The sequence below is a fragment of the Diorhabda carinulata genome, chromosome 8 (assembly GCF_026250575.1).
Source record: "Diorhabda carinulata isolate Delta chromosome 8, icDioCari1.1, whole genome shotgun sequence".
Taxonomy (NCBI): domain Eukaryota; kingdom Metazoa; phylum Arthropoda; class Insecta; order Coleoptera; family Chrysomelidae; genus Diorhabda; species Diorhabda carinulata.
In genome coordinates, this window is record NC_079467.1 from 13,897,933 (window position 1) to 13,912,268 (window position 14,336).

Sequence of the window (14,336 nt, forward strand, 5' to 3'; positions counted from 1 at the left end):
AGGATAGGCATTCGCTGATTTGATAGCGTTTCTATCATGATGACATCAATTTGGTTTCTTACAAGAGTTACCGGTGAATCTGCTGGGGATTTCCATATTTAGACACTACGCGGAGGAAGCTTGACAAAAGTGTTACTCAACACCAGCTCTTGTTCCTGACAAAAGCGTACTAGTCGGTCTTCCCTTTTCATTTCTGATTCCCGTCAAAAATCTCCAGCAAAGCAAGGTATTCGCCTGAGTCCCCTATTTGCATTTAAGTCTCCTATTATCAAAGTCACTTCACTCTTCTTATTCAGTTTAATCAGTGACTCTGGTTGTACGTAGAACTCTTCGATGATTAAGTCATCCTAATCAGCCTTGATATGTATACTTGGATTCTATTTCAATCCAATGGATATGCTTTCAATTGCGTCATCAACATTCTGTCAGAGAGGAGTACTGAATGTAACTGTTGGTGTAATATTTGCAGCTACAATTATTCCAACTCCATATGTGTGTTGTGTGGTGCCATTGCATAATTTTTTACTGAACACTGTCCATTGCCAGTCCAATGAGTTTCACTTACGCCCCTATTCTATACATGTTTCGCACATTCCATGTGCCAATTTTGATCCGCCCAAGGATTCTTCGCACCTTCTGCCTATTGAAGGGCCGTTTCTGTACTGTTTTCTGTCGTGTTAACTATACTCAGGATTTATTATGAGGAGTTTTCCCCTTGTCTTCCTCATCGCAGTGTTGTAGCCGATTGAGACGTTCTGGTTTCGCCTGTCTCTAAATATGAGCCGTACCAGAATAATTTTTCTTCCGCCCTATATGAGTACTGACGCTGCTGTTTCCCCTCGTCAGTGCTAGTTTTGGTCCACGCTGGGTATTTTCTTTTCCCAGTACCACCTATATCTAAGAGGCATTTCTCTATCCGCCACCTGGGGAAGCGCCGGATGGAGGACTAGCAGCCCCACACGGGAGAATATGAACTAGAATGAATAAATTTTAAACTGAAAATATGAAATATGTCATTATTCAAAGTGACTTTAAAATACCTTAACGTTTGGCGCACTAGTCAAAATAGTTTACCATTTACAACTGACATTTGTTGAGATGACCAGTAACATTAAATAATGTTTATAAGTACATTAGGTAATCAATTATTATCCGAATTTATTCAAATTTTGAATACAGCGTAATGCTATTAACCGATTGTTTATGGAATTTAGTAGATATTTTGTTCGACTTTGACTATGAATACAACAAATTTAGTTAATTCCTCTCATTTACCAGTTCAAACAATATAAATTATGATTTTCAACTAGCACTATGTGCAGAAATAAGGAAACATGCATACGTATTCATAGCAGAATATCAATAATGGTCATCTATAAACCAACGATCGAAATACAATATCATCAGGGCACTATTGACAATTAAGTTGCTATATTTGCACACTTTGGGTGTTGGAACAAAATTGAGTGTTATATAGAAAACTGCACCTGATGTATGATAGATATCATAATCATAATTGTTATTATTGTGTTATTATCAATTTTAATGTATTATAAAAATTAGTATCTCAAAATTGCTGCATTACTACCTCTAAAAGCTAGTAAATGGAAATGTTTATTTTTCTATAAGATCAAATATAAAAGCTATTTAGCATTTCTCTTGTAAAGCTAAAGGTTATCTTAATTATCATTGAATTTAAAGTACCTTTGTAAACATTGCAATGCACTAAATTTGCTTAACTATAGTCGTAGTTCTTTGATATGTAAAGTAATATTGTTTGCCGGTGAAAAATTCCCTACTTTATATTGTTTGTGACTATAAGTGAATTCAAAGATATTCACGATTACAAGAGTATACCAACTTTAACTGATCTAAAACAACGTCAGCATATGAATTCTTATCCAATTTAAAATTGTTTCATTTATGAAATATATGAAATTGTGTAAAATCGAACAAATGATTTGGTTCCAATAAAAGCAAAAATTAGGTTTGTTTATAAATAACAGTTTTATTTTCAACATACATTTATTCTTATTCTTGTAAGAATGAAATATTAGGTGTAATAGTTTTTGCTACAATATTTGCCAGCCAAATACGCATACGAGCGTATTAGAGGAGACGCCCCCAATTTTTTTAATGCATCGACCAACTTCGTCCTAGTCACTAAAAGTGGACTATCTTTATATTTTTGGAGTCGCTGAATACGAATATGATATTTATTTTTATCTAAAATTGGGGCTACATGGTCAAAACCGAGTTCTTAACCAAAAAACGGAAAAAAAATGTTTAGCGATTTCGCGTGTTCAACTCTCTGTATCTTTGCAACTAATCGTTATATTTAGATGAAAATTTAATGCATATACTAGAGCGTATTTTGAAAGAATATAGGCCAGTCCAAATTTTCCAAAGTATTTTCCGACCAAACAGGAAATTTTGGAAAATGTTTCATGCGGTACTGTGACTTTTTACATACGAATGCAAAAGTTGAGTGATGAAGTTTTTAATTTCCTTTTTCTGATCATAATATTAAAAATTAAAATGCAAAGAAGTTTTGTGGAAATTTTCAGACCTTAATATGCAGTGGAAAAAAATACACAGCGATTTTAAGCTGAGCGCTCTCGCGGCGCGACAAACGTAGCGGGCGCGCACATGCATGCATGAATATTTCGTGGCCTACGTTCTTACTTTATTAGTTAATTATAAAATCTGTTTTCTGGTATGCTCATAGCGGCATAAATATAACGATTAGTTGCAAAGATACAGCGAGTTAAACACGCGAAATAGCTAAATATTTTTTTTTTTCGCATTTTTAGTTAAAAACTCAATTTTGACCATGTAGCCCCAATTTTAGATAAAAATAAATATCATATTCGTATTCAGCGACCCCAAAAATATAAGAATAGACCATTTTTAGCGACTAGGACGAGGTTAGTCGGTTTTTCACTTTCTATTCTGTATATTGAATAAGTCGATTACTAATAATTATTTGGGAGTATGTGCAGCTTTAAATAAAGAGCTTGACATGGATAATTATGGTGGGCGCTACCCTAAAACCTGGCTGGTCAGATTTTCGAATAATCTTTTACATATAGCGTCAGGTATGTTACCCATTCCTTGAAAACTTGAGCACTAACTCTTTCAATCCATTATCGTATTCCTGATCTCTGGTCCCATTTCGCGTATGGATCCGAGATATATGTATGTATCTACGCGATCTATGTCTCGACCGTCTATCTTTAGACGCATTGGAGGTTTTTTACTTTTGCTAATAATCATATTTTTTTTATATATTCAAGAAGAGTCCATATTCTTCTTTGCAGAATTTTTGGCAGCTCTTCATTGTTATTTGCTATAATTACTGTTCCGTCGGCATATATAATGATGATTGTATCTCTGATCTTGATGCCAACTGATAGTTCTACCAGAGTTTTTTTAAATATTTTTTCGGGGTAAATATTGGATAGGAGAGGTGACAGATTGCAACTCTGTCGCACTTTGACAGCAATTTCTCCGCTGAGAAGAATTCCTACTTTTATACGGATAATACAGATATCTTTTCCGCCAATACCACTATTTCTAAGAACCTCCATAAATTTTTCGTGTTTTACGTTATCGAAAGCTTTGACAAAATTGATAAAGCACAGGTGTAGGTAACTAGAATGAATAAATTTTAAACTGAAAATATGAAATATGTCATTATTCAAAGTGACTTTAAAATACCTTAACGTTTGGCGCACTAGTCAAAATAGTTTACCATTTACAACTGACATTTGTTGAGATGACCAGTAACATTAAATAATGTTTATAAGTACATTAGGTAATCAATTATTATCCGAATTTTTTCAAATTTTGAATACAGCGTAATGCTATTAACCGATTGTTTATGGAATTTAGTAGATATTTTGTTCGACTTTGACTATGAATACAACAAATTTAGTTAATTCCTCTCATTTACCAGTTCAAACAATATAAATTATGATTTTCAACTAGCACTATGTGCAGAAATAAGAAAACATGCATACGTATTCATAGCAGGTATGTTACCCATTCCTTGAAAATCATTCTTTTAACCAGTGGTGTGTATGACAAAACATTCATCCTCTGTTGCAAAATGCTGTACCAGTGGTTGAAAAAAATCACGCTTTTTCACGAATTCTTAAGAATTAACAGTTACTGAATTTTTATGAAAGAAGGAACAATTATTCGTATCGAAGATATTCCTACTCGAATGTTTTTGGCGAATGTGAAGTCCTTTGATGTTTTAACATTTTAACTACTCCAAAATCTGCATTTCTCTTGAGACATGCCCATTTGAGCAAAAGTGGCAAAATTCTTCTCAAAATTAAATATTTTTTTTCTGATTCTAGTAGTAACTATATCTTAAAGGGATTCAGTTTTAAAACCAATACTTCATGATTTTTTAATCAAATTTACACTTGGACATAGTTTAATATTGTGAAATCAGTAAAACAATGGACGGCGAGTAATTTCTGAAGAAAAATTATTTTCACAAAATTGGTTGACATAGAACGCATAGAGGCAATTCATTGTAACTCTACAGCGCAGCTCCTACACTTTGCATTATTTTGTAGTGTGACAAATACGGAATGTTCATGTCATCTATCAGCGTTGCTCTAAAAAAATTATCACTGGACTGTGATAACACTACAGAAATCAGCTATTTAGCAGCGTTTGTAAATATGTATGTATGTAAATGCTAAGGCTACGTTCACGGTCGACAGCTGAGCAGTTTTATGAAAATAACAATTTGATTAGAGCTTTAACTATACTTTGTAATGTGGGCTTGCCGGATACGCAGATTTTTCTTATCTCGTAATGCAAGGCTTCCTAACGTGTGGTCCGCCTGCTCTTCCTAGAGGGTCCGTGGCCACCTTTGAACAGCGGCTGCGGTCCCCAATTATTGAAATGCAGGTAGTTTAATGACGGTGGATGTGGTCTTTTTGTGAGTCGCGTGCGTGCCGGCTTACGGCGCTCGATGAGTAGAAACCTTTTACGATGAGCTTCGGAATTGGTGCGATCTCAGCCGATCAATCAGAATATCAACTGCCTAGTGGTCGTACGATTTTTCTTATTTTCATCGAGACATCATTCAATGTTGAATTTCCCTCGTCAGTGAACTATTTGCTTTTAGCTCAATTTATTACTTCCACCATGGATCTGTAGCTAAAGTCAGGATCATTGAAGAAGCAAGCATTTTCTCCTCGAAACTTTCAAAAGTTTGATTGAATAGTTTTCTCGCACTAAAGATAATAGAATTTTTCACCAGATCAGAATTAGGTATAGTCAAGTAAATGACAAGCTTCTTTCTTCCAGTAGGATCTAGTTAGCGAACTAAACAGATTCTAAAATGAACAGAGTAGATTTTTGTGTTTTTTAAAATAGAATTCGCAATGTGTTCTACTACTCAAACCACAAATATAACGAAAAGCTCTTTTCTGTAATTTGAAGCTAGATTTAATAGCAAAGCAAGTAGAGGTTAATTTTTTTTATCAGGTCTTCTATATTTACAGAACATTGAAGGGCACCGTCAATATGTAGAGCAAAAAATTTGTTCGAATTTAAATAGTTATGAGATCATTGCCCATGGTCGAATGTAGAGCTTTTATATCTGGACCACTCCAGGATACACTGGTGTCATCCACAAATAAAATGAATTGACCATTGACACGTAGGTCTGTGAGATCATTGATGAAAGTCAAAAAAGAACTGGTCCCAAAACTGAACCCTCAGGCACTTGAAACTTTACCATTAGCTCGAAGGCTTTAGCGAAATTACAAAAAACCGGAGCCGTATAAAATTTATTGTTAAGTGAAGTATATTTTTCGTTAAGGACAGAAAACATAGCGTCAGGAATTTTATGTTTTAAATAAAAGGGTAATAGACGACTTTTCATTAGTCGTTCAATTATCTTCGATAGGATTGGTAATAATGTGATTGGTCGTTAATTCTTAGTGTTATTTTTCACGCCGCCCTTGTCCAGAGGAACTATTATAGCTGTTTTAGACAGCTCGGGTAAAGCCCCTTTTCAAAGGATTCGTTTATTAGCGAACATAAAGCGTCAATCATTACTTCCGGAAAACCCAAAAATAATTTAGCTGATAATTCATCGTTGCCGTAGGATGTCTTGTTTTAGATGCTGAGTATGGTTTGCTCTATCTCAGATCTATTTACGGGTCTGAGAAAGAGACTGTCAGTGATGTCGAGATCGATAATGTTTGTTGAATGCGATTTGTTTCTCAAATCAGACCAAGTTTCTTTCGCGTCATAATTTTGATAATTTTCCGATACAATGATATATAGCTATTAATATAATTAATTATATTATGTGAGGATTATCTGTGAACTTTTTTATATACAAGAGTGATCTCATATTCTTGAATGAAGTACGTGTTCCTTTTGTAGTCCACGATTTACGATCTTTGGTTTTACGAGGGCGAAGAGGAAATGCTGCTTTGGAGCACCTGATAATTTTGTCGTGAAAGTTCGAATCAATATCGTCAGAAAGATAAATCCTATCATTTGCTAGTCATAAGTTGTGAAATTTGATGAAGTTTTGTTTAGAGTGAATCCTCACCAACTGAGTGTATTTCTTAAGAGATTTATTAGGTATTACAAATTCGGTGAATACAGCTAAATGGTTAACGTTGAAATCACCGCACAACTTTTCTGCTCTCAGTATGCAGAGCGTCGATCAAATGTAGAAACTTCTCGAAAAAGATATGAATACTAGATTTATGTGGTCTATAAATACAGATAATGTATAAATCTTTGGTTTTGTTATGGAAAACTTAAAAGTATTTTCTACTAGTAAAAAATTGTATTTTATTACAGCCGAGAAATCCTCTCATGTTGAAAAAATTAGGGTTCCGACGTGAGCTGAATTACTCCTATCATATCTGCTGATAACTCTATATTTGTCAATAAAAAACGGCTCATTTTCATGTAACCACTGTTCAGTAATAACAACTATCTGCGGGAACCCCAATTCCTCCAAAAACAAATACAGCTCGTCCGTTTTGTTACTATAGATTGAATATCAAGTAGAACCATTCACCATTTACAGTTCTTGAAATTAAGTGAGGATTCTAATTCCCCTAGACACGTTCTATTAACTCAAAATTTTTCCGAGAAGAATTGGCAGTAAACTAGCGGCTGTTACTCTCTCTAATTTGTTACTGATGAATTCTCCGTTCCGTGGTGATGTAAGTTCTGTAGGTAGATACATCATCTAGATACATCATCATCCACATCGGCTGAGCTTATACCAGAATAGACATGAAATTGATAGTAAATTGCCTGTGGGATCAACGGGTAGACCCTTTGATGCTAAAAACAACTTTACACTCAAGGAAGTATAACCATCAAAGTACACAGATGTTGGTTGGTCCTGTAGATAGGCGAGGAATAACTTGAGAGACAATAAGATAGCCGGTTCTCTTAGTCTAGACATAATGTAACAATTGCCTTTACTAGAGGACTTCTGTGTTAATCGGACTGTGGGAGGAGTCATCGGATCCAGCGAAATGTTACAGTCATTGTGCGAATCTTTTTTAACTAAAATGATCTATCACAGGAAAAGCTGTTTGATTTGCATAACGATAAAGCCTGTTTGTCAGATATGATGGATATTATTTCTGGACACGCATATGTACTTGTAGGATGCATCGTTTGATTCAGCTGCACAGACACTTGAGTAACTTCTGGAGGTGGTGGTGGGGCTTCTCGGGACCGTAAAGATTCCACAGACCATTTGATACTCCAGGTGGCCACATATCACTGTCAAACAATTTTCTTGTTGAAATTTTTGATCGTAAACCAATTTTAAATGATGTCGTTTTTGGTTGAGTGTCTCCAATCTAACCCAATTCATTTTTTTTTCTCAAATAGATGAAACCACTGGAATTGCGGTATTAGCGATTTGATTAGCTTTTATTCGATATACTCGGATGTTTCGAAAAGGACATCTTATTGTGCAAACCACAGCCATCTCATAAAACAGGTGCTGAAACTTGCTAGTTAATAGTTTCATAATTAATTAAATGACTCTTGATTTGTCGTAAAGTTATTGAAAAAGAAAGCACTTCCATTATGAAGTTTTTAACTCCGATGAGCTTCCACTTGTATTTTACTACTTATTGAGCACTTGACTAACAGCGGTCCTTCATGGATTTTTGCCCTGTCTTAAATATATTTATAGACGAAACAAGATATTTGAGAACAGTTTGCAATGCAGTAATACTTGAGAGTTTTGCTTTCCGTTTCATTAACTTATTTTCATGTTTTATGTTACAAATCAAGAGCTCGGATTACTGTTAGTGGTAGATATTTTATATTTTACATATTCTTACAATATTTTCATAATAAAGGGAAAGAAAGTTCCGACAAACAACGAATGTTGATTTTTTCTTCAGGTTTTTCTTAAATTATAGTAATTTATTGTTTAAATTATTGCTAAGAAAAATTGTGCTTCTATGATTTTATTAAAAATCTTTAAAATTAGACGATACAATAGATGTTAAAGCTAAGTGACAATGTTTTTTGGTGCAAAGGAGGGAACAATAAGCTTAGACGAATGCACACCCAAATTTCGACGGACGCCGTGAGGTCTTTAAAAATTTAGCTTACAGCATTAGTAGATACGCTCACGCGTTGTCAAATTGACAATAATAAGAGCTCTCTTAAATATTCGAAAATACTAACCAACTAAAATAAATTAAAAGTCGACCTATTTTAATAAGCCTTGCTTTTAAGATAGTTCTAAAGAAGAAAGTAATACAATATCGTGAAGTCTTGGTGGCTACATCGTTGGGAGACAGAACTAATTCAACTCTTATAAAGTCTAACTGGTGCTTAGATGATTTTCCTTAAAAATAATCTGTTAATAATCTGTTCATGATACTTGGCCACATATTTACATTTAATTAAAAAATAACTTTATCCGATAAAAGTATATTTTACTGAGTATATCCATCATTTTTGTCACAACATCAAGTTTGTCGTAGTCATTGTCCAAAAGCTGTCAGACAAGATATAACTTATAACTCTGTTTCAAAAAACATGGCAATTGTAGCATTATTACTAGTTAATGAATCCCTTGGGAAATCGGACTCTTCCTGCAAGGAAAAGGCTAAAACGAATTTTTAAAATTCATCTAATTTATGTCTCTGGCCGCTTATCATCAAGTCCTTCAGTGTATCTTATTTATATAAATAAAGTACACATTCCATTTCTACTTTACGTTCTATTTCCATATCCCAAGAATATTAAAACTTCGATACGCTGTTTCAATGACAAAACCATTTTCGTTTAAAGAATTAAAAAAGGACATTCCAAATTAATAAACTATACTCCATTCGGGAAGAGTGTAGAGTAATAAATCAATCCCTCTCCTGTTCACCATAGCCGTAGTCACATTTAAGAACAATTTATTATTTTATTTTATTAAACCTTAGCAAATGAATCCAACATTTATTTTCTAAGAAATTTATTGTATTAACTTCAAATTTCCAACTATGTTTACTTATCGGCCAAAACAATTCCTTTAGAGTATTTTGAGAAAGGAATGATGTTGACAGGTAAATATTTCACGCTCTTTATAGTATATACAGGTTAATTTGAAAACGAGCCAATTGCAACGGGTATGATGGTAAGGGTCTTCTTACTTTTGGGAAAATTCAGAGGTTGGTGTGAAAGTATTTAAATAGAGAGAGAAATAAAGATATCCTTCAATTTTGGAAAGAAAAGGATGACCATTCGGTTTATCTAGGTAACCGCTTACATTTTAGTGCGGTCAATTATGGGAAAAATATATCTCTGTCCAGTTACTTATTTATCATTGGCATATTTAAATTTTGGACGTAACTAAAAATTTGAGGGTTTTGCATTTATGATGAGCATTTATTACTCTATGCTCTTGCCAAATAGAGTATAGCTCATTCGATCCGGAATGAGATATATGATACATCATTGTGCGTGAAGAATCGATTAGACAACTTCAAAAAATAGTCTTAGATTTTTCGATAATAGCAGGTGAGCTATAAATATTTTTGAATTTCTTAAAAAGATCCTGAAAGAGGGGGAAATTCAGTGAATAAAAAGATCCAATTCGGTTAGTTTGCGCACATTGCCTCGAAAGCGAGTAACGGTTGGTTTCACAATCCCACCCTAACTGACACTTTAACTGAGTGTTCCATTAGATTAAAGTGCTTTGTAACTTAGTTATTAAAGTAAGTGACAAGCCTGGCTGTATTTTCAAAGTTTTTGACAGGTACCACGGAAAATTATCTGCCCTTTTCCAATATACGTCATTAGAAAAAGGAACAAAATGAAACTTGAAGTGTGGGGCATTTTGATATACGTCGAGCTCAATCGTGCCACTGCTTCACATCCTTTCCTCACTATTCGACACCAACAAAATCTTTAGCATTTATCAACATGGTTCCTGTATCTAAGAGTCGGTAGAAGTTGTATAACAGGTTATACTACACTATATTTTGGTGTTTTACTTATTTATAAGTAGTTCTATTTCATCTCGAATTTGATTCAATAATGTCGTAAATGTGGGCTTCGTTATATGATATTTTTTAAAAAAATCCAAGTCTTCGTATATTTGCAAATATGTCTATATGTTTTTCGTCATCGGACAATAATATTTTTCTCTTCGGATGGTCTTGTGCTCGAACTTAATAAAGCACGATATCTAGCCATTCTTCCATAAAACTTTAATTGTTCAAAACTTATTAAAGCTTGGGTTAGCTTAGAATTCAAACAAAACTTATATCAGCGGTGTGAGCTAAAAGAGACTTTAATGTGCTCAAGTGAAACATTTCCGACTTTAAGTTTGAATTAAAAACACATTTAAGCTAACGGCTGGTTTTATAAGTCAGATATGACTAAAGGTTCTTAGATTAAAGTACCCTTCAACTTAGTTGTCTGATCGAAATGGTTCCATAAACGATTTGTTACGGTCTCTTAAGTAAAGGCTCCTTTAAGACGTTAAAAGAAGGTAAGTAATAACTGGATGTATTTTTGAGTTTTTGACAGGTACTACGGACAATACCCTGTTCCTTTCCAATATGTCTTATTAGAAGAAGAAACAAAATGAAACGTAGAAATGTGTTTCATTTTGTAGGTAACATTATTTTGGATTGATATTTGGCAGCGTGCTATTGTGTTTTATTATTTGCCAATTTAATTGTTCAGTTCAATTTTTAATTTGATGCAACAATTATCTTTAGATCTATAATCGTGAGGATTAAAATTTAAAATTTCAATTGAAATTTTTTTCGTAGTTCTAGTACCAATTTTGAAAAAGAAGAACAACTTATCATATATCAGCTGCTTCATATACTCTCTGCATTATTCGACTTGCAAAAGATTTTGCGACGCCTACAAAATCGACAGTTATCGACATACTCCCTGTAGCCAAAAATCGCAAATTCTGTAGAATAAAATCCAAGTCTTCGTATGTTTCAAAATAGTTTTTTCTATGTAGGTATATTTTTCGTCTTTGAACAATAATCTTTTCATCATCGGATGAGCTTGAGCTCGAACTTAATATATCAAGATATCTAGCCATTGTGCCATGAACCTTATTTTTTAAAATTCATTAAAAAGACGCCTGGGTCAGCTTAGAATTCAAACATAAACCAGCCATATGTCAATAAATTTAAGTTATTCTAAGTGGATTGAAAAATCTAACAAAATTATGGTATAATCTAAGCACTTTAGAAAATTCTTCACTTCAGAATACAAAAAAATTGCAGTTGCCTTGATAAATATTTTTGCTCAATTTTAAGCATTTCTGTGTACTATTGAATAGAAACATCTATTCCATATAATTTTAGTAATAGTACGTCGAATTAGTACCGATTTGAGCTTGTACACCAGACTTCAATACGTTTTGCATAAAGTTTTTGAAGAAAAGCCAGTCCCACTCCTATTTACACCGGAAATATGTATATTTATATTCGGAGAATAGTAAAGTATAACTCATTCGATGTAATATACTCGTAGTAATATAGTAAATAGGATCAAATTTAATAATTGTATACAAACCAGTACGTCGTGAAATTATTGTTACTAAGATTAATTTATCAAGTAAAAATTAAAGCAAAATCTTACCTTCATTTGAAATCCATTCGGATTTGTTATATTGAGTTCAGTTAAAGTGAAACCAATTTTATACGGATATCCATCGGTTCTATTACTCATTAGAGCGATTGCATAAGGTTGTTGACCATCTTCTCTTGGTTGAAGAGGCTTGGTCCAAATATTTATTTTATTTCGCTAAAAGTTGAACATTAGATAGATCAACAAAAAAGGTATGATAAAAAATTAGGTCGATTATTTTATTAACAACAAAGTAAAAATGTTATATAAAATTTTAATTAATCCGTACTGCTCATGACTATGTAATGCTGTTGGCCCAAATACAAATCTATGACTGAAAGCATTTCTAGAAGACTTCTTCCGGAATCATATGCTCTGTCGTAGCTTTCTTAATTTCAGGGTGGTACTAAATCTGATAAGTAAGGCGGGTATGGACAGAAAAGAAGACTTTTAACGGCCAAAAGCTCTCCAATCCAAATCAGTTTGTAACACGGCTTGTTGCTTGGCCTATTTTTCAGGCCTCTTCTTCTGCACATAGTTTCTAGTTCTATTGACTCCTTGTAACATTCGGACTCCATAGTTTTATTCTTTTTAAACGTAAACTGATTTTCCATTAACAATCGAAACAAACAAAAGCTATGACCTCGATGATAAATTTTGAGATGAGTCACTGGTTTTCCATTGAAAAATTTGAATTTATATTTTAGAATTATAACCATAAAACTAAATTTCATCTCCAATATTAATTTGAGTGATATGGTTTGGATCTATTGTCAAGATCTACGATGGTTACTACAATCAACATAGCATTAAAGCAGTCAATTATAGTAATAGTGTGACTCGTCGGAGCGGGTTCAGAGTTGTCCCTGTCCATCTTAACATATAGGTCTATAAGACTTAAGTACTTTTTTATAATTATTGTTAACAGCATGTTCAGATTATTGAAAAAAAGCATTAATTTAGGAAATTAATAAAAACCATATCCTAAATAGTTTAACTAACTTGGAGTAACGATATAAACTCAGTATATTGAGTAATGGTGGTCACTTCGAACACTCTATTTAATTATTATTTGTTGCTGTTATTATTGTTAAGCAAAACTTATTGATAAAATTTGGAATATTTTCTAATATAGAGATATTTGGAAGAATTTATTATTTGTATTCTTTATTTTTATTTAAATACCCCAGCTCTAAAATATTCTATTTCGTATCGTTTCATGTTCTGTTTTTGTCATATAGTCAGTATTTAATTGGGAATAGATAAAAAAATGATTTTCTTCTAGTTGCTTTTACTTCAAACTGATCACATTTTTGTCTTATTCAATTCTATGTTTTCTGTAGGACTGTGCAAGAAACAGGTACAAATTAACAGATATAAATATATAGAAGATATAAAATAATATATCAAATTTATCAAGAAGTGCTGTATTTCTGAATAGACTCCTTTACGAGGATTGTCTATATAGCTTCCGATGTAAAAAACAATCATGGTACTTTTTTCATAACGGTTTTCATTTTTTTAATCAAAGACTCTTTTTAAGTCTACACATTTAATTCAGCAACTTTTCAAACTCTCCCAAATATCAGTTACAGTCTTTCTGCTCCTTTACGTATATGAAAATGTCCTTATAAAAATCTCTCTCCTGTAAGTGGAGCTTTAAAGTTAAGAAAAAGGAAGAAAATCAGTGGTGATCAGATCTGGTAAATACGGTGAATGATCAACCAATTCGAAGTGCGAATTTTAGCCATAGCCATCACTGAAGTGTGGGATGGTGCATTATTATTTTGAAAAAACACTTGTATTCAAATAGGATCGCATTTCTTCAATTTAGTGTTTTTTTCACTTCAGGGGTATAGTGGTAGATTCTGGTTTCACTTACGGTCAAGAATCAACCAAAAATCACTTCGCTTTAATCACATCAATAAAGGGAAAGTTTCATTTGGAATGCGCTTTTGATCCAAAGTGATCAACGTGGCACACTCGCATAAGTTTTCAGTACATGGCAAATTTGTTCTATTGATATGTCGATAGCCTATTCTATCTCTTTAACCTTAATCCAACGATAGTCCAGTACCATTTGTTGAATTTGTTCAATAATGTCTCTGATAGTTGCAGTTTTTTACCATCTCGAACACTTTTGGCCAATCAAGCTGATATCGCTGATTTTGCGGTCTTAAATTATGGTTTCCGTACACAGTGCC

The 14,336-nt window shown here is 33.3% G+C and overlaps 1 protein-coding gene across 2 annotated transcripts in view; it reads right to left on the reverse strand.

Moving 5' to 3' along the window:
- LOC130896980 (alpha-N-acetylgalactosaminidase-like) overlaps window positions 1-14,336 on the reverse strand; it is a 41,304-nt gene that overhangs the window by 9,528 nt on the left and 17,440 nt on the right. For both annotated transcript variants that reach the window (XM_057805428.1, XM_057805427.1), the window contains one exon: window positions 12,145-12,309. In XM_057805428.1, coding sequence (XP_057661411.1) covers window positions 12,145-12,309 — 165 coding nt within the window. The remainder of the gene's footprint in view (window positions 1-12,144; window positions 12,310-14,336) is intronic.